This window comes from Triticum urartu, chromosome 5A (assembly GCF_056163025.1).
Source record: "Triticum urartu cultivar PI428250 chromosome 5A, HENAU_Tu73, whole genome shotgun sequence".
Classification (NCBI taxonomy): Eukaryota; Viridiplantae; Streptophyta; class Magnoliopsida; order Poales; family Poaceae; genus Triticum; species Triticum urartu.
The window spans coordinates 674,407,879-674,428,152 of record NC_141877.1 but is presented as its reverse complement, the minus strand read 5'-3'; the positions used below and the strand labels follow the sequence as shown (position 1 = coordinate 674,428,152).

General features: G+C 44.9%; 1 protein-coding gene and 1 pseudogene across 1 annotated transcript; both read right to left on the bottom strand.

The window, feature by feature from the left end:
• Positions 1–4,908: 4,908 nt before the first annotated feature.
• On the bottom strand, positions 4,909–9,126 carry LOC147973983 (uncharacterized; annotated as a pseudogene).
• Positions 9,127–9,598: 472 nt separating this feature from the next.
• On the bottom strand, positions 9,599–11,990 carry LOC125506456 (putative L-gulonolactone oxidase 4). The gene is made up of 2 exons (XM_048671267.2): positions 11,145–11,990; positions 9,599–10,776 (listed from the first exon to the last, which is right to left on the bottom strand). Exons 1-2 carry the CDS (start codon positions 11,955–11,957, stop codon positions 9,682–9,684), a joined length of 1,908 nt encoding a protein of 635 aa, XP_048527224.2. The 5' UTR covers positions 11,958–11,990; the 3' UTR covers positions 9,599–9,681.
• Between the last annotated feature and the right edge of the window lie 8,284 nt (positions 11,991–20,274).

Sequence of the window (20,274 nt, the reverse complement as noted above, 5' to 3'; positions counted from 1 at the left end):
ACGGACTCGAAACGCGGCAAATTTTTGCGTGCGTGCCCTGCATGGTCACTGTGGCCTGTAAAAAAAAATTGGGCACGTTTGGCGGATGCGAAGCGGAGACGTGCGACCGAGGGTCCCCTCCGGCCATACCACAACCACCCCCTTCCACAGCAAGTACCTGAGCAGTTTCACGGAATGCACCCAACTTTTGGCAGCGTGTGTGGGGCCCCACCCGGGAAGCCATCGAAGGCTTTCCACAAATTGAGATTTGGCCGTAGAAGGATCGAATTGTATCCGAGGAACAGTGGGATACAAAAAAGTAATAAGAGAAACACACAGACCAATCAATCGTATCGGTCTTATTGAAGAATTTGGAATGAAAAGAGGAGTAATGCTTCCTAGCACGGGACAGAGAATAGGACCACTTAGATCGAAATAGCATTCACAGAAATGTTCTAACATAGAGTAGAATTGAACATTGAAAAGATTAGTTGACAACAGTCAATCAAAAGATGGGGCGCCAAATTACTAAACAATAGGGGTCTTTCTGTGCAAGTCAGCTGAACACCGTAATTGATGAGTGAGTAGGTGGGTTAGGTGCACCCACGGCCAAAATGAACAAAATCCGACAACGAACGCAAGTTGCGTCACGTCCGGGCAGTATTTTAGGGGTTTTCGGCCCGGAAAATCGTAGAAAATCCATACGGACTCGAAACGCGGCAAATTTTTGCGTGTGTGCCCTGCATGGTCACTGTGGCCCGTGAAAAAAAATTGGGCACGTTTGGCGGATGCGAAGCGGAGACGTGCGACCGAGGGTCCCCTCCGGCCATACCGCAACCACCCCCTTCCACAGCAAGTACCTGAGCGGTTTCACGGAATGCACCCAACTTTTGGCTGCGCGTGTGGGGCCCCACCCGGGCACCCCACGGCCAAAATGAACAAAACCGGACAACGAACGCAAGTTGCGTCACGTCCGGGCAGTATTTTAGGGGTTTTCGGCCCGGAAAATCGTAGAAAATCCATACGGACTCGAAACGCGGCAAATTTTTGCGTGCGTGTCCTGCATGTCACTATGGCCCATGAAAAAAAATTGGGCACAAAACATGTTTGTTTTTCGTGCAAAGTTTATAAAAAATACACTAAATGACAAAATTATACAAATAAATAAATAAATACATATTCAATATTGTAGACTGGCCGTCGCCCACTTAATAATCGCCGCGGGCCCGACGCAGCAAAATATCTACCCAATATCTGCACGAGCCGTCGCTATCCGAGGGAATATTCCCGACAAACGCGCACGTCGCCCAATCACGTCGCGCATGCCCTTTTTGCGTCGTACGTGCCGACGACGCGCCCGATCTGATCCCCGTCGCCCGCCGCCCACACTGTCGTTCCCCGCCCGACAGCGTCGCGCCGCCGTCAGCCCGCACTAGTGAACGTCACCACCCGCCGTCAGTGTCGGTCGTCAACGCCCGCCGTCAACGCCCGTCGTCACCCAGCAATAGTCGACGTCACCACCCTCCGTCAGCGCCGGTCGTCAGCGGCCGACGTCACCACTCGCCGTCAGCGTCGGTTGTGAACACGCCGTCAGACGCCGCCGTCAGCCGCTGTGATCGCCGTCGCCCGATGTAGTCGCCGTCGGGCAGGTATATATTTTAAAATTTTCAACACTATATAACACATTAGCTGCGTGCAACGTCACATAGATATTTTTATATGCAGTATGGACATCGATGGTGTGATTGCATGTTCTGTAGAAAAATGGGTTACTCTTGTTAATAAATTAACATCAAGTCAGCGATTTACGTTTTACGAAACGGAGATGGAGGGCATGTTACGAATACCTTCGGTCAAGATGCGTGATAATTTGCTTGTGCTTATGATTCAAGGTTACAATCCTAGCAGTAAAAAATTCATGGTGCAAGAGGCAGCCGGAAAAAAGGGTTGATTTCATTGAGGCCTGATGATGTGTTTGCTATATTTGGTTTGAAGAATGGAGGAGTTGATGTTTCTAGTTTTTTGAGTATGGACCAAGGCAAAGCAATAAAAAAATTCCAGCTAGTTTGTTAACAAGAAGAATGGTAAAATATTGATTGATGATCTTATTGAGAAGATTGTGAGAAATAAAAACGCGGACGATGAATTTGTTCGGATGGCGTTTCTCGTCCTGTTAGGGACTATAATTGCACCAGTGTCTGATGAGTACATTCCGAAGAATTATTATGCACTAGTGCAAGATGTCAGGCAGATAAAAAAGTTCAACTGGCGCATTCACTTTGCGGTTTTGTTTGTCGGAGATTGGTACGGTCTTGCAGCCCGGTCGTGTTAGGGAATGGCCACGTGGCAACCTAGCACTTCTGCAGGTATGATTTACTTTTTAAATTGAATAGTTGTATTATGTAATAATAGTGTAACACATCCTAAATGGTTGTGTGTTTGTTTTGCAGTATCTATATTGGGAGAAGGTGCAGCCAAGCACCGGTCCAAAGTATGATCCTTTAGCGTTGTTGAGCCCCTTGATGAGGAATTGGACAGAAGCGGCAACGGAGAAAAGAGACAAGTACGACTTTCAAAATGGTCGTGGTGTTGGAATGGTAATACGTTAAATATTTATTTTTCCATTTAAAGTCTGCAATTAATTATTAATTAAATATGATTGTATGATTCTTTATGTTGTAGATCGATGACACCATTACTGAAGAGTACCGCTTAAACAAAATAAGAATGGAACAGGCTGAAAAGAACAAGAAATCCAGTACAAGAAAGTCTAACATTACTGGAGGAGAACAGGTATGAGTACATCTGAGGCTTCAGCTACCCAGAACCCTATTATGGATCGGATTTTGACTGAGCTGAAGCACATTCGTAAGGATATGCTTCGTATGCCGGAGCTATGCGCACAGGTACAAGTTTTCTGATTTTGCCGTTCACAATGGTTTTCGATGTGTCACATAACTAATTACAACTAATTTTTAATCACAGAGGGTCATAGGGAAATTGAACAAAAGCGCTGTATTTTACAAAGCTGGTGATAGTGAAAAAGAAGAAGAGAATGAGTATGGTGAAAATAATGAAAGTAGAAACTATGGTGGAAAACCTCGTAAGGAATTTGTATATAATCCTGACGTGGACAATTTCGAAACACCGGGAAAAAAGAATGTGCAAGAGGATGATGAAGATGATATTAATGATTCTGAAGAGAAGACATCTTATTATTGCACATCTGAATATTTCGATAGTTTCAAGGGTGATGAAGAAGATCCTATCGAAGTTCCTGAGGTATCTGATGAGAAATCCGTTACATCTTTAGGAACAGATGAAATCGCATCACGTGGATCGGTAGATTGTATTGGAGAAGATGAGGTAGAGGAGAAGGGTGTAGGGAAACGGAAGCGGAGACGATCAAACCTTATAAAGTCTCCTTATATTCCCGTTATACCTACAAAGCGTGCAAAGTGTTCAGCAAAAGCAAGTGAGTTTTATCATATTATTTTCGAGCTAAAATTACTACTTATCATTGAATTATTAACATATTACCGTCATGTATTGCAGAACTATTCGAGAAAGAAGTCTTTGAAGAAGAATACGATGTGATTAAAGCTAGTGTTAAGTTTGTTCGTGCTTATCAACGGTCAGCAAAACATAGAAAGAAGGAAATATTCAATGATGGCATGCGCGAAGGTCTGAGTGCAGAGAGGGCTTGTAAGATTCTTGATCATCAATGGCTAACCGGTGATGTAAGTTATTGTTATGTTTTCTATTAGCATTCAATGCAAATTAGAATTGTTATACATCATTTAAATTATTTTCAGGTTATCAATGCTTATTCGTCGTATCTGTTGGGAGTTGTTGGTGAAGATCGTCATATAATGCCGACCTGGCTGGTCAATTGGTTACTTGAATTTAGACCGGACACCCAGGGAGGAAAAAATGACAAGGAAGTTGTGGCGAAGAAGAATGGACCCTTGAATAGATGCACCGATGAGTATTTTAAAAAAGATAAGGTAAGTTCAATTGCCTTAAAGTATGCATATATGGGATATAAATAATAAGATAGTATATGTTGCTTGCATCATATTTTCGTTGTGATGCAGCTTTATATTCCTCTTAATAAGGGAAATACCCACTGGGTTTCGGTTGTCATGCATCGCCCGAAGGAAGAGTTCCAGGTTCTTGATTCTTTGATGGGACCCGAACTTGACAGTGAAATTACAGAAAAAGTTGAGGAGCTGGTACGGCATAAATTTACATGAGCATATTGAAATTATCATTTAGTAATTGAACTATGTTAAATTCTTTTCGTGCTATTATGTATATGAATAGAAAAATCAACTTGGATATGACATACGTGATGCGAATGCGAGCGGTGCTGTGAATTTTCCGGATGTGTCTACCTGGCCTACCAAAACGTATAACATCCCACAACAAGATGACGGGTGAGTAAATACTTTCATATTGTTTTAATATCTTACCTCAAATGCGAACTTATAAACTGTTGTTTGTACGGACCAGCAATTCATGTGGAATATTTGTTCTTCGATGCTTTCAATATTGGAACGGTGAAAAATGGACAAGCCATTTTTCTCAGGTCTGGTTTTTTTTCAAATGCTTATATTCAATTAAATTCATTATGTAATACTATTTGAATTGTACTAATATGAAGTTCTAACAGGGGTCAATTGATAAATCGAGGGACTTAATGATTGCGCAGCTTATTTTTTTGGAGAGAAATACGCTCAACGATGTGAAGGACAAAGTTACCCGGCTTGCAAAGAAGAAATAAATGTGCCAAAAATTTTGTAGAAGAAAATTTTGTAGGCTCAAATAATGTTTACATTTATTTCGACTATCATGTCTTGTGATGAAGAAGACACTACTATTTTGAATATTTAAGTCGAGAATGACATTTGGATTATTATGTTGTCTTCATGCCATTGTCTTTACATTTGAAATCTTCATATTTATAGTTGTGCAGTCGTCAAGTTGTTTTCCTGTACTGCTCAATGTTAAAAAAATGTACATATATTTATTATGCACTTTAAAGCACTGTCGCCGTCGCTTATTATAACACCGATGTTCTTAATTTCCTTTTCTACAAAAAAAAATTGCCGACAAGTGCGCCGGCCAGTCTGACGTCAGACAGGACCGACGGCACTGTCCAACAGGGCAGCGTCGAACGACGGGTAGCATAACTAATCAAAGACGCTCGACTGCAAGTGCGTCGCCGGGTATAAAAGCTGGTCGTCGCGCGCTCCGTCGGGCGAGGTGGGACTAAAACTTAGCTATCGCAGCCGCCGTGCCTGCAGCGACGCACGTGACCGCGTGGGCCGGCCCAATATCATTGTTTCCGCCCACGGCGCGACGACGGCCCAAGTAGCACGCGGCGCGACGACGGCCCAAGTTCTACGCGGGGCGACTTGGGATGTTTAGTCCCACCTCGGCCGATGGAGCGCGCGACGACCGGCTTATATACCCGGCGGCACATAGGCTATCGAACTCCTTTCGTTGCCTTATACTGCTGCCGCCGTCCGACTCTGCCCTGTGGGACAGTGCCGCCGGCCGACGCTGCCACTGTGGGACAGTGCCGCCGGCGCACGTGTCGGGTGTTTTTTTTTAAATGACGACGTTCTAAGCGACGGCGACCGTGCAATGCAGAAAATATACAGTAAACAGCGACGGTCGTACTATGCAAAAATGAGCACGTCAAAATAAACAACAGCGACTTGCACAAAATTAACAGTAAAAATTAACACATCAAAATAAACAAAGTAAAACTCCTTCTTGCATTACATAGTCTGTCATCAAAACAAAATAGTCTGACATCAACGAAGTAAAATAAGTTCATATAACATATTATAACAATTATTAAAGATCAAATGTATAAAACATTAAAAAACTGTCTTCAATGAAAGGGTGGAACGATCTTCCATAGCCATCCATAATAAAACTGTCTTCAATCAAAGGGTGAACCAATCTTCCATACTCCACAAGTTAAGCAAAGTTCCTACATAACAATAAGATATGTGTTAATTCACAATGAACAAATAAATTCGGTTTGAACAATAAGATATACAATAACATAAGAAAATCATACTTAGGATTTTGAGGCACGTGGACTTATAATGACCCGCAACACCGCACTGTCCACATTGACGTATGCTTTTCTCATCAAAAGCTTTTGGTAGCCCATTTTTAGTGACATCAGGACCATCCTTACCGCGGCCTTTAGCATTCTGTTTTGGTGCGCATTTGGTGTTAACTTTTGCGGGATCACGAACAAGACCATGATCTTGATTAGGCTCGAATGCATCGTCGTTCACAAACTGTACCTCCGCACCAGGCTCATCCTCCTCAGTGTAATCATTATCTATTATGTCCCTCAGAGACGCCTTCAACTTGTCGAATAAAAATGGTTTATGGCATGCTTTATGAGTTGCTTCAGCAGATAAGATAGTCAACTCGCTGTACCTAGCTCTGTCCCCTGCACCTGCCCATCCCCATGCAAACAGATCGCTAGTGCGCTTCACGGGAAGTCCACCCCTTGCAACTTGGCTCAACCTCCGCAGTACTAAACACTTAGGTATCTCACGTAAGCGTAGCTGAATCAGAATGTTAAGAATATGTTTGCAAGGAAGTCCTTTGCGATACATGCTTCTGCAACTGCACTTCACAGTTTCTTCTAAGTTACCTGGGGTGTAGTCCACAGTGAATCTGATATCTCTATTTTCCTTCCATGTCAGTATGAATCTGTGAGTGTCTGCTCCTCTCAGTCTCTCAAGGACCTCTAGCTCCCGTGCCTTCTTCATATCTTCCTACAAGATATAAAAGTTTGCCGCAGTGAACTCACGGGCAGCTGATTTCTCAATATCTTTACACTCATCCAATACTGGTACTGGAACTGTCTGTGAGTTTGTGTAATCGTCATGCGCCTCATTCTCACGGAGACGAACTATGCAGTTCTCGTAGTGCACAATCATATCAACAATAGTCATACCGGAGTCTAGATGCAAGTGAAGGCATGAATTCAGACTCTCACTTCACTGGTTACTTCTCATACCTAAGAAAAACCCACCTGACAGATATGATGCAGCCCAAAGCCTTTTCTTCTTGTACATCCTACGTAACCATGTCTTTGTTTTCTCCGGCTGCCATTTGGTGGTAAACGCTGCCCATCTCTCCTCAAATACCTTTTTTGAAGTGGCATAATAAAGTAGAGACCTGAACTCCTTTAGAGACTTATGATGAAGGTGTTTCTGCATGTTCTTCTCAATATGCCACGAGCAAAGACGATGCCAAACCTCCGAAAGTACCTTTCTTATGGCCTTAATCATAGCTGCATCTCCATCAGTATTACTGACCTGGGCCTCTTCTGACAGTGAGCCCTCAAAAACGTCTGAAGCAGCCAGACATATGTATCTTCCGTCTCATCAGACACAAGAGCACAACCGAATACCGTGGTGCAACGGTGGTTGTTCAGACCGACAAAAGGTATAAATTGCATGCCATACCTATTCATCCTGTATGTGATGTCGAAGACTGTCACATCACCATAGTCAACATAGTCTCGACGTGATTGAGAATCACACCAGAATATGTTTTTCAGCCTTCCTTCATCATCGACGGTGTGCTCAAAGAAGAAATCTGGATCTCTCTCTTTTCTGGCCATCATGATCCCAATGGCAGTGTCTGCATCACCTTGTGCAAGCAACTTCATTTTTTCTCTATAACACATGTTATAAAGCTTCTTCCTCCCAAAACCAGCCTTTGCATATGACCGGAGCGCGCAACGAGTTGATCATAAATCATATGTTTCCAGATTCCAGCACCTGCCATGGTTAAGATCTCAGCCTTCTGATATTCTTTCATCTGATTGGTGAGACCGAAGAAACGTGACTTCATCCGGTCTAGCTAGAACGTGACTGTGATCATCATTGAAACTGCTGACATACCAAACGTCACGCTCTTTATCAAGTTTCAAAGTTATATGCGCATCGCAGAAGCAACGAGTCTCCCCTCTCAGCCTGCGGGTCCTGCCTTCCATTGTACAATGTTTTGCCTGTCGTTTCCCAGCTCTCGCACACACATACTTTCTCAAGCGCTTAGTTGCCTCAGGACCTTTCGAATATTTCAGTGAGTCCTTTCTTACGCTGAAACCACGCTCGTACGCATACTGATTATAGAAATTGTAAGCATCTCCTAGTGACTTGAACGTCTTCCTCATGACCTTCCAATGCATGTCCAATGATTCTTGCTGATATTCATCAAATCCGATGTCAAAATTAAACAGATCATCACCAACATGCTCATCATTCCCGCTTGTACCATCTACATCTCCCTGTAAATTAATGCATTAAACCATTTATGTCAGTCAGTTATAATTTTAAAATGTACTGTAGTGATGTAAGTTTCAAAACTTACTTTGCTGGAGCTGTCATCATGAGATGCATCAACGTGCGATTTGTCACTTTCATCGTCCACAATATTCCTCACAAAGTCCCCGTCCACGTCCATCTGCGCGCATTGCAAAAAAAAAATGTAAGCGCTCATATGGTTATTATGTCATTTCTTCTCTGATTTTATTAATAACATACCCGGAGTGCACTTTCAGCAAATGAATCATCTATATCCATATCATCATCATCATCGCCATGTCGCTGCATCATGCAAAAAAATATTAAATTTTCCGTGCGGTCTATCATATTTACCCCCTCATATTTATTATTTTATCAACATTGATCACACTTACATTGCCACTATAAGATTCATCCAAACTCATGTAGTTCTCCTCACGAGGTTCATCCATATTCCGTGACGAGGTTTCGTTGTCCTTGCTGTAATCATCGCCATCATAATCTCCCTCCTCCTCTAACTATATATAGTTAAAAAAATTGTACGATGAATCAAACGCCGTGTAACATCATCCCTAAAACAACTATTTTATCAAGCACAACAATGTCTCAAACCAACCTCTTGCACGGCGGCGAGGATTTCAGCCGGATCCATTTCCTCCGATGACGAACGTGATGACGGCGTGACGTTGCTGGCCGGCGGAGGCAGGTGTCGACGGCGTGAGGACGATGGCTGGTCGTAGTAGGCGTAGTGCGTGGAGGGAGGCGGCGACGTAGATCGCGGGTGGGCGGCCATCTGGGCGACGGGAATGGAATGCGGCGGCGGGCACGCGCGCCGGCAGCGGTAAAGGCGCCGGGGCACGCGCGGCAGCCTGTTTGGGCCGCGACTCGGGCGACGGCGACTTCGTGCAGATGGGGGCCAACGTGGAGACGGCGTGGATGCGTTAGGGTTCAGGGTTTCGACGGCGGGCGTCGGCGGCTACCGTGTCTTTTTTTTCCTCCAACAACTGTCGACGCCAACGTCGAGACGTGAGGGCGTACGGCGACGGGTGCGGGTACGCGGGCGGGCGGGCGTACAGCGAGGGTGCGGCATACGCGGGCGGGCGTACGACGTCGCGCGCGACGTTTGGTGTCGGGTGGGTATTCCTATACCTAATGTGAAATTACCATACTACCCACTATACGTTTTAGGGGGTTGTACCGAAGCACTCCCCATAAACCTATTTATGAACGAAAAAAATGCACTTAGATAACTATGTGGAAGAAAATAAAGTAAATTAAGACACCGCTTACAAAAGCATACTAATTCAACATTAGATCGCACCGCTTCTTGACCCATCCATGATCAGATTCATATTTCGTCGTTGTGGTCGCGGTGTGCGGTGGGTCGGAAGGAGCATACCCTTGCCTCCGTATACACCTTTCCAGGCCGACAGTAATAGCCTTGTTCTGGCGCGCAGTGCGAGTCGTGAGAGCATATGCAAAGCCCTTCGATGGCGCAACCCTTTTGGACTATGTTGGGGCTACCATCGATGCCGAGCACGTGGTCGCTCCACTCGCTAGAGAAGAGCCCGTCTGGGTCGTACCTCTCCTTCACTTTGAGGAACTCGCCGGCCTTTGCGTACTTGGCGATGGCGCCGTCGAAGGCGAAGTTGCGGTTCTTGCCCCATTGCGGGACTGCTCCATACTTGCGCAAAGCCATTTGTTCGAGCTCATCGATCACATCAGAGTGAGCACGCGGCCTGCCTTGGGTGTAGCTCCGGTAGTAGGTGAAGTCAAAGTTGACCGAGTCCTCCGTCTTGCCGAGGTAGGCGGAGGAGGCCCCAACGTAGCGGATGAGCACGCCCATCTTCGCGTCGAGGCTGCATAGGGCGCGCGGGTTGAGGTCGCGGAGTCGTTGCATGTCGGCGACCAACGTTGGGGCTTTGGAGAGCGTGACGCTGAAGCCAGTGTTGTAGAAGAAGAGGCTCCGGACGCGTGGGTCCCATGGGCATGAGGAGCGGAGCAGGTTGTCCTTGGCATCGATGCATGAGCCGGACGTCTGGATGCGGTGCTGGTACCCGACCACCGGGTATCCCGTGAAGGAGGAACCGTCGTTCGTGAAGCCATACGCCTGCATGGGGAATGATGCAGGCAGCACCCCCGCGGCTAGGCACCGTGCCATGTCGTTGCTTTCCTCCACATGCTCCTCCGCGACTCTTGCGATGATGAGCCCCAGCATCGGGAAGGAGCGGAAGCCGAGGTAGTCGTTGAGGCCATCGCCGGGCGACGAGACATCGACACGGTCATCCTCGCGGTAGATGACCTTCCCCTGGCGTGGCAGCCATGTCATGTCGCCGAACTCGTGCAGATGGCCCCACACGGCCACCTGCGCTGCCAAGTCCGAGTCGTCGCGCTCCAAGAACGTGACGGACCGCTTGAACATCGGTTGCAACTGCAGAGTAACCTGAGCAAGCATGACACACAACACACATAAGGATGGGATTACCCTGTCTAGTGACATTTGTTTTATTGGAGCATTACACACACATAAGATTTGTGTACATCGAAACGATATATACAAAAATTCACCGGTGTGTGTATGTATGTATGTAGTATGTATGTATGTGTGTATGTATGTATGTATGTATGTATGTATGTATGTATGTATGGATGGATGGATGGATGGATGGATGGATGGATGGATGGATGGATGTAGCAAGTCAGACAAGCTTTCGTAGGCAAGCAAAGTGACACAAGACTCGCTTCAGCACATTGGCATGCATGCGCATTGGCAACTACTACACGTACGTGTAGGACTAGCCACGTACGTACCTGGGAGACGACGCCAAGGACGCCGAGCGAGACCTTGGCCGCGTCCAGGTCCGGGTGGTCGGCGCCGAGCTCCCTGACCACCGCGAACCCCTGGCTCGCCGGCGCCGGCGTCACGATCCTCATCCCGACCACGTACTCGTGCACGGCGCTGCCCTTCCCCCAGAGCGAGCTCCCGTGCGCGCCCGTGGCCAGCAGGCCCCCGATGCTGACGCCGTACCAGTAGGGCGAGTGCGGCAGCGCGAGCCCCGCGGCGGCGGCGGCGCGGATCAGGTCGCGGAGCACCATGCCGCCCTCCACGGTTATCAGCCCTGTGGCGGCGTCGACGCTGACCGTCCGGTTGAGCCGCGCCGTGCTGATGATGGTGCCCTTGCGGCCGCCCGGGCAGGCCAGCTTGGGGAAGCTGTGGGAGTGCCTAGGGACCGCCTTCACCTTGCGCTTGGTCGCCGCCGCGGCCGCCACGGCGGCCACCAGCTCGGCCTCGGTGCGCGGGAACGCGGCGTCGGCGGCGCGGCAGGCGGTGCGGTCCGGGAAGGAGCCGTAGACGTTGGCGAGGGTGCAGGCGGACGTGCCGCGGGCGCAGGTCACCGCGTCCGGCGGAGGGCTGGAGCCGGCGCGGTGGCTCAGGAGGAGGCTCAGGGCCAGGAGGAGAGCCGCCGGAAGCAACGAGGACGACCTGCTAGCTTCCATCGATCTACCACGCTGGAATGCGAGGGAAGGAGTAGCTCCTACTAGCATACGCAAGGCCTTGCTTGGGTAGACGTTAGTCAGTGAGCTAATACATGGCCACGTACGATCGATATGATATATCCACATTAATTGTGCAAGTTAGTTCGCCCTCATTCAACAAGTTAGTTCACTATAATTACTCTGTTTTAGAAGACCGAGAATGGTGAAGAGGAATTTCAGTTAGCTGGTTTAGGGCATTTCTAACCAGTTAGAGGAGTAAAAATTGGGTTGCCTGTCGGATCCGGTGCAACAGCTCGTTGGCTCCGTGTTGCCGGTCATAAAGTGTGACGACTGCCGGCGGCAGGTGGTGCGCCGAGTTTCGACCACGCCGAAACATCCCGGATGGACGTTCTTCAAGTGCAAAAATGATGGGATGAGTGCGAGTTTTGATTCGGTTGTTCATCGGATTCAGTGCAATTTGTAGCTCATTGTTTGCTCAAATTTGTGTGTAGGATGGATGCAAGATGTGGTTTGAGGAAGAATATTACATCGATCTATTGATAGCACATAATTTGATAGATGTTCATGCACTCCTTGCTAGAGTAGGGACTAGAGATGAGATTAGATGCAACGCAATATCGTATTCATCGGAACCGAAGAAGAAATAAGGGTGCAAGCTTGAGAAGTCAATAGAGAGAATCAACAACTAAGACATAGAAAAATATATTAATCCAACTAGTGGGACTAATTATGAAAGTTGGATATCTATTAAAGTGTCTATTTGTGGTTCTTGTTTCTTTGATTTCATTCTCGTAGCGAGGAATGTGTGAATTATGCAGTCCAATGTATTGAAATGTCGTTTAATGAAATAAAGAAGCAATGAATTTTTTTCGGTAGCCAAAAATGAAATGCAAATGAAAAAAAATACTCCATTATATTTGCCGAAAATGAAATGCAAATGAAAAGAATACTCCATTATATTTAGGGGATCGGCTAGGTCCGGCCAAAACTTAGTTGAGTAAAAATACTTCACTAAAGGTTTACTCGACCGATCCTCCTTTATTTTTAGGGGATCTGTTAGAGTTGTTCTTAGAGTGTTCCAAAAGAGGATATATAAATATGGCGAGTGGGGAATAGAAATCAGATAAATATTTCGGAGGACAACTGGAATCTGAAGGTGTTAACTCCTCAAGGTAATATCCTTATAAGCATAGTAGAGGATTTGTGTTGATGTCACATTTTGGCATGGAAAAAAATGTGATTAAGATGGACTCAAATGGATAAGTGTTCCGCATAAAAAGTCTTTGTCCCGTCGAGACAAACGCTTTTGCTTTTTGAATCATCTCAATCCAAGATCATACGCAAAAGTTACAACCAACATAGTGCACTACACACAGCAGAATTCTACCCTATAGATTAGAGGTGATGGCCAATTAAAAAACACAAACGCAAGCACATATACTATTTTACCCTAGTTTTTTTGTCTCTCTTTTGTCATTTCTTTATCATTTGCCGTTCATTATTCGTGTTGGAGAGCAATGATCTGATAAATGATATTTTTGTGCTCATCACACCGTTGTTAAAATGAATAACCCTAGAATTTATGAGAAAATTGCTCCGAGATTGTCACTAATGACTAATGAATGCAAGAGATCACGAAATCCTTTGTTTAATGTGTTTCCGTGGGAAAAGAGTCGAAATATCGAAGCGAATCATCACGTACTAGGAAACACGAAGTTTGGTGAAAGAAACAAATCAACAAGAAAAATTATAGGCGCAATAGTGACAATCTTCCCAAAACAGAGCACCCGAACCATCTTTCAACCCTACCCCCGCCGTTTCCAATCTCATCTCCAGAGCCATCATCACCATCATTACCACAACCATCCATCTTGAAGTTAGGCATTGTAGCAAATGTTATAGAAAATCTGAACATTTTTTGGAAAAAAATCAGAACATTTTTTGGAAATGCGACAAATTTTGAAAATGTGATAATTTCCTTTTTATTTTTTATTCCTTTTTCCTAAAGAATGAACATTATTTGGAATCCATTTTTTTAAAATGTAAATAAAACTTAATTTTTTATTATTGTTTGAAACTTTGAACACTCTTTGTAAAGTATGAATATTTTTCGAAATTTGGAACTTTTTATCAGAATGTAAACAAATTTCAAAACTACGAATATTTTTGGAAGAATAGAACATTATATTTCAAAAGCGCAAATATTTTTTCAAGAGTGCGATCATTTTCATCTGAAAAGTTGCGTTTTTTAAAAAAAATGAAAGAAAATAAATAATAAAAAGGAAATCAAAAGAACAGTATGGTAGTTTTTTATTTTTTATATATTTTTTCAGAAGAAAAATAAATTTTATATTTGGTTTGTATTTTAAAATATTATTAATAATAAAAACATTTCTAGACTTTAGAAAATGTTCTCGAATTTCAAAAAATGTTGAACAATAAAAAAGTATTCCGAAATTTCAGAAAATGTTCCTTTTGTTCTAAAATTTTCAGGAAATGAAAAAATGGAAGAAAATTGTAAAATAAATGAATAAGAAACAAAAAAACTTAAAATTGAAAGAAAAATTTGAAAAGGAAAAACCATTTCAGGGAAGTTCCTAGAAACTTCTCGAAACTGGTAAGTTGGAGGAAACATCAATAGGCTAGCCCATATAGTAGGCGTTTCATTAGGGGGGCGGTGCGTTTGATCACTATTCCCCGTCCCATGCCGGGAATAAGATCTGGTCCTAAAATTGGAATGGTAGTAAAAAAAACAAGAAAAAGAATGTGTAGACACGATCCCGGGAGCTCCTATATGACGCTCATTGCAACAAGTAGTCGCCCTTTCGTAGGGGCCGGGTGGGGGGGGGGGGGGGGGGGGGTCCTGAGTGGACTGACCCATTAGTAGCACAGGGAAGCATGCGGGAAATGCACATTATCTCTACATCCAGGACTGTAGAGATCGACCGAGCAATGCTGGAACATGGTATTGTAGCAAGCGTTATAGAAAATTTGAGAACATTTTCTGGAAAAAAATTGAAACATTGTTGGAAAAGCAATTTTTTTTGGATAATTTAGTTTTTATTTTTGATCATTTTTCATGTTTGGAATTGAAACATTTTATGTAATGTAAAAAAACTTGACATTTTGATTATTTTTTTGAAGCTTTGAACATTCTTTGTAAAAATATGAATATTTTCGAAATTCAAAACATTTTCTTAAAATGTGAACAAAATTTCAAAACTAAAAATGGGTTGGCCCAATTAACTCGTCTGATGCCTCCTCCTTTGCGTTTTCAACGTCAATTTGACTGAAATCATGGATTAAGGGGTACCCCTTTCAAAAGTCGCCCAAGGGGTAACTCTATAATTTTCCAAGGTAAAAAAGAACATAGTTGCAATAAAGGGAACCCAGGGACCATATTCTTCTCCAATCTGAGTTTTGCTCAAGTCTCGAATAAACTCAAGGACATATTAAGAAAAATTATGACCGTCGGTCAGGATGGTCTGTGGATGCCGAACAGTTATGACAACTGAACTTAGCAAGATAGTAATTATGACCAAAGGACTAGTGGCGCACTCTTGTTGCAACCTGACCGTGTTTCTCTTTGGTAGAATCTTTTTGCGAAATGTTTTATCTCTTGAATTCTGTGTTCAAATTACAAATGATTTCCATGTTGGATTTGTCACATCGAGGTATTCAAAATTAGTTTCGTGCGGGATTGATGATTTTTTTCGCATGAAAAAGCCAGGAAAAAAAAGAAAATGAAACAAATGAAAAACCAAAACGGGGAGCCCTCTGTCGCACCTGATATGCCGTCCCCGGCGCTAAGAGAATCTATTGAAGACGTGGGCCCACAGGGCATTGAGAGGAAGCGGCTAGAAGGAGGAGAAACAATGACAGCCAGGGCCCAGTAGAGCGGCAGGTGAAAGTTGGTGTGTGTGTGTGTGTGTGCCGCGAGCATTTCGCGTAAAAAGGGGGGCGAGAGCGTAGATGTGAGGCATCGAGAATTACGAAGCGAGAAGCCGCTCTTCTCCTTCATTGGCACCAGCACCCTTTCTCCGTCCACGCGCCCCCACCTTGCTTTAGGATTTATTAGAGCGGGTCCGTTACACCCTTCAAAGGATACCCCTTAATTAGTTGCTCCCCATTTTGACGCTTAGGGCGTCGATTAGGGAATCTCCAACGCGACCATTGCAACTTTTGCTTTTTGATATTTTTTGAGCTGTATTTTTTTTGTTTTTTGATGATGAAGTTTTTTTTATGGAGAGAATTTTGATGTTTTTTTTAGGCAACCTCGCAAAGTTTTATTACATCGTCACAATGTTTACAGGGACGAATCGAATGCCTTCCCGCTGGCCTAACCAAACATGGCGGCCAACGTTAAGAGTTAAAGCATGCTTTAATTTGCTAAGTTGTGAGCATCAAAGTTTGAGCTCCTAGACTGATGAACTATTTTACATGAAATAAAAGATGACGCTTGCAACTCAATTTCTCTAATCACTGGTCCGTATGCCGCAGTGCTTCTCCTGCCAAATTCATTTGCGACAACCTTGCAATCTGTAGCAACTTGTGCCTTTGTGATGTTTAGATCAGCTGCTAGATCAAGACCTTCACGTACTGCCATTGCTTCTAAAGTAGTGGGATCTTTGATATGTTTGAAAATAATGGCTGATGCTCCAAGGAAGTTGCCGACTTGGTCTCTGCATATCGCCGACACAGCTCCAAAACGGCTGCGACTACCCACAGCTGCATCCGCATCCAGCTTCGCAAAACCATCAGGAGGGGCAATCCAAGTTGGAAGTGGTACGGATCCACCCCCTGTCCCTGCTCTCATTGGGGATATTAACTGGAAATCAGATATATAAGAGTTTATGAAGTCATGCGTCACCTGGGGTGGTTTAAAAAGGCCTTCATACAATGCTTTCCTCCTTGCTCCCCACATGGCCCAAAGTGAAACTGAAAACCTGACAAAATCTTTAGATTTCAACGCTTTCATCATTGCAAATAACCATGTCTTTGGGCACTCTTGTTGCTGAGAGCTCAGCTCGTCCACGATGACCTCAGAAGAAAGTGCCCAAGTGCAGCGTGCCATAGGACAATTCAGAAGCACATGTCTCCAGGAGTCCGGCGACCCGCATAGTCTGCATGCTCCCGTTGTCGCCATGTTCCTCCTGTGTAACACATCGCTCGATGGTATTGAGTGTCGAGCAAGTCGCCACAGAAAAACCTTGATTTTGCTTGGTACATCTACCTTCCAGATGGCTCTCCATTCACTGTTGTCCCCCTCGCTTGAAGATGGTGCCTCTCGATCTTCCAGCCAGCCCTCTCTATCATATCTGGTCCGAACCAACATACGGTAGGCAGACCCAACAGAAAAATTCCCGCGGGGTTCTTCGCCCCAGGACCAGAAGTCAGTTATCCGTCTTGTACAGAGAGGAATCTTCAAAATTGCTTCCGCATCAAAAGCAGTGAAAACTGCTCGGATCCGTTCCTCTCTCCAAGAAGCCGTGGTTGTATCGATGAGATCGGCAACCATTAGTGACGGGGCTATAACCAATGAAGCAATCGGTCTCTTGTAACTATCTCGTGGGATCCAGTTATGGTCCCAAATCCTTGTAGAGGCTCCATCACCAACTCTTCTGACCACACCCTGCGCCAAAACGTCTCTTCCATCTAGAATCGCCTGCCAAATCTGAGATGGGTGCGGCCCCAATGCAGCCTGTAGCAGTGACACATCCGGATAATACACAGCCTTCAGCAACCTAGCACTCAAAGACTCAGTTTCATTCAATAACTTCCAGGCCTGTCTCGAGAGCAAAGCTAAGTTGAAAAGTTCCATGTCCCTAAACCCCATTCCTCCCATGTGCTTCGGTTTAGTCATTATATCCCACGCTACCCAAGCTGGTTTGCGTTTCCCCCTACTGCTTCCCCACCAGAACTGACGAATAATAGATGTGATATTGTCACAAAGTCCCCTTGGCAGCCTGAAACACGCCATTGAAAAAACTGGTATAGCCTGCGCTACTGACTTAATGAGGATTTCCTTCCCTGCCGCCGACAACAACTTCTGCATCCACCCCTTCACTTTCTCCCAAACCCTATCACGCAAGTATTTAAACACACCATTTTTTGACTGTCCAACATCCGTCGGCATTCCCAGATATCGTTCATTGAGGGACTCATTATGAACATTCAAAATATTTTTCACTCCATCTCTTAGTCCTTGCAGGCACCCTTTACTGAAAAAAATTGATGATTTGCCGTATTTATCCTCTGACCCGAAGCATTGCAATATATGTTCAGTAGGTTTGAAACTCTTTCTGCATCCTCCACACTAGACTTGAAAAGCAACAGGCTATCATCTGCAAATAAAAGGTGGTTTACGGCTGGCGCCGTTGGTGCCACTCTAATACCTGTAAGTGAAGATGACTGTGAACTGGATTTCAGGAGGCACGAAAGGCCCTCTGCTGCAATAAAAAATAGGTAAGGTGAGATAGGATCTCCCTGCCGAATTCCTCTTGAAGGGTAAAAACGCTCGAGTCTTTCTCCATTGAACAAAACTGAGAATGAGACTGAAGAAACCATAGTCATGACTGTGTCAATCCAATTTGCTGCAAACCCCAACTTCTCCATAATTGCCCTCAAGTAAGACCACTCCAGCCTATCATAGGCTTTCATCATATCAAGCTTCAGAGCACAATAGCTATTATTTCTAGACCTGTTCCTCTTCATAAAATGTAAGCATTCATAAGCATAAATTATATTGTCAGTGATCATTCTACCTGGTGTGGGTGAACCGAGAGAGAGATAGAGAGCCGGTGGCGGCCCAAGCCTAACTAATAAGGGAGAAAAAGCCTCCACGGCCCACTGTGTGGGGCGTTCTAGAGCCTTCCACGATGCTCCACCCTCTCTCTCTTCTCTAGAGCGGCATCGCTCCCGCCCTCTCTAGAGAGAGAGAGTTCCAGAGCATTCCAGAGAGAGAGTGAGTGCGGTGCGTTGCGCACAAAAAACACAGAGAGAGAGTTCCCAAACCCCAAATCCCCAAAACCCTAGAGAGAGAGAGGGAGAGAGAGAGAGAGAGACCATGGCGGCCTCGCTGTTCCTCCGCGCCGTGCGCCGCCGAGACCTCGCCTCGCCGCTCGCCACCGTAAGCTCCGCCCTCCCCTAGTGTACCGTACTGTCGCCTCTGTTTTTTTCTTTTGTCGTGATGGTGATGATCCTCTGTTGCGCGTGCGGTGGATTTTGGTGCCCGCGTCCCGTCATCCTTTTATGCGCGGATGGATTTCGCCGGATCCGATGGTTCTCTGTCGGATTATGCACCCCCGGATGTCTCCACCGAGGGTTTGCGAAATGGTTCCCAATCTCATGATTTGCAAACTGCTTAATTACCTTCGGATTTGCATTCCCGATCTCCACCGAGGGCATGCCTTTTTACCCCTCTGAAAAATATTAAAGTGTTGTCTGTCTCCTGGTAGAATCATGCCTCTGTACTAGTGATGTAGAGGCGACTGACTTTGTTCTGTTTATACATGCTGCATGCGTGGTGTCCTGTTTGTTTCATATGTACTGCCTGCCATCATGTGCCATATTATGTTCTAAGTAGATTAGCAAACGATCAGTGGCTTGTAACGATTTTCTCATGCCCATGGGTGCGGTGGGGTTGGGTAAATAGAGGACGACACACTAGTAACTGCACAACTTTGAAATGCTTGCTAATGATTACTCATTCTTACAGCATGCATGCACGCACCTACAGGGATTTGTTGTACGTACTGGTTACTGAATGTTGTGCGTCTTCCTTCAGTTCGATTGAGAAATGCCCCCCTTTTTGGGCATACATACATCGGCCCACTAAGCCACCAGAATGTTTTAGTTAGTGCTTAATAATATGTCAACGGTGTGACTCTGTGTTTGCGTTGTCTCCTAGCTAGTAGAATTATTATGGATGGCTCTCTTGCTACTAGTGTTGTAGGGCCAGATGACCGCGATTTTGTTCTACACATTATGTTCGTTTCGTATCTACTGCCATCATATAAATGCCATGTTCTAGATTAGCCAACAATCGGTGGCTTGTTTCAGTTTAATTCAAATGCCCATGGGTGCAAAGGGTGAACAGAGAACACACTAGTAAGTGCAGTGCACAACTCTGTCTGTATACTTACCTATTACTGTGGTAAATATGCACCTACAAGCATTGGTACTGGTTGCTGAATGATATGCATCTTTCTTATATATCTGATTCAAACAAAATTAAAAATGTCCCCCTTTTCTGTGCTTAGAATAGATATGCCCACTAAGCAACCAAAATGTTTTAGTTAGTGCTTAATAATATGTCAATGATTTGACTTCCTGACTATTAATTAATTGTTTACCTCACCCATGCTTAATATTTTGACTATTGTCAATCATGTGATTGCCCCTCTGAAAAAGCATGTCCTTTACTGGTATTGGCCAGCAGTGA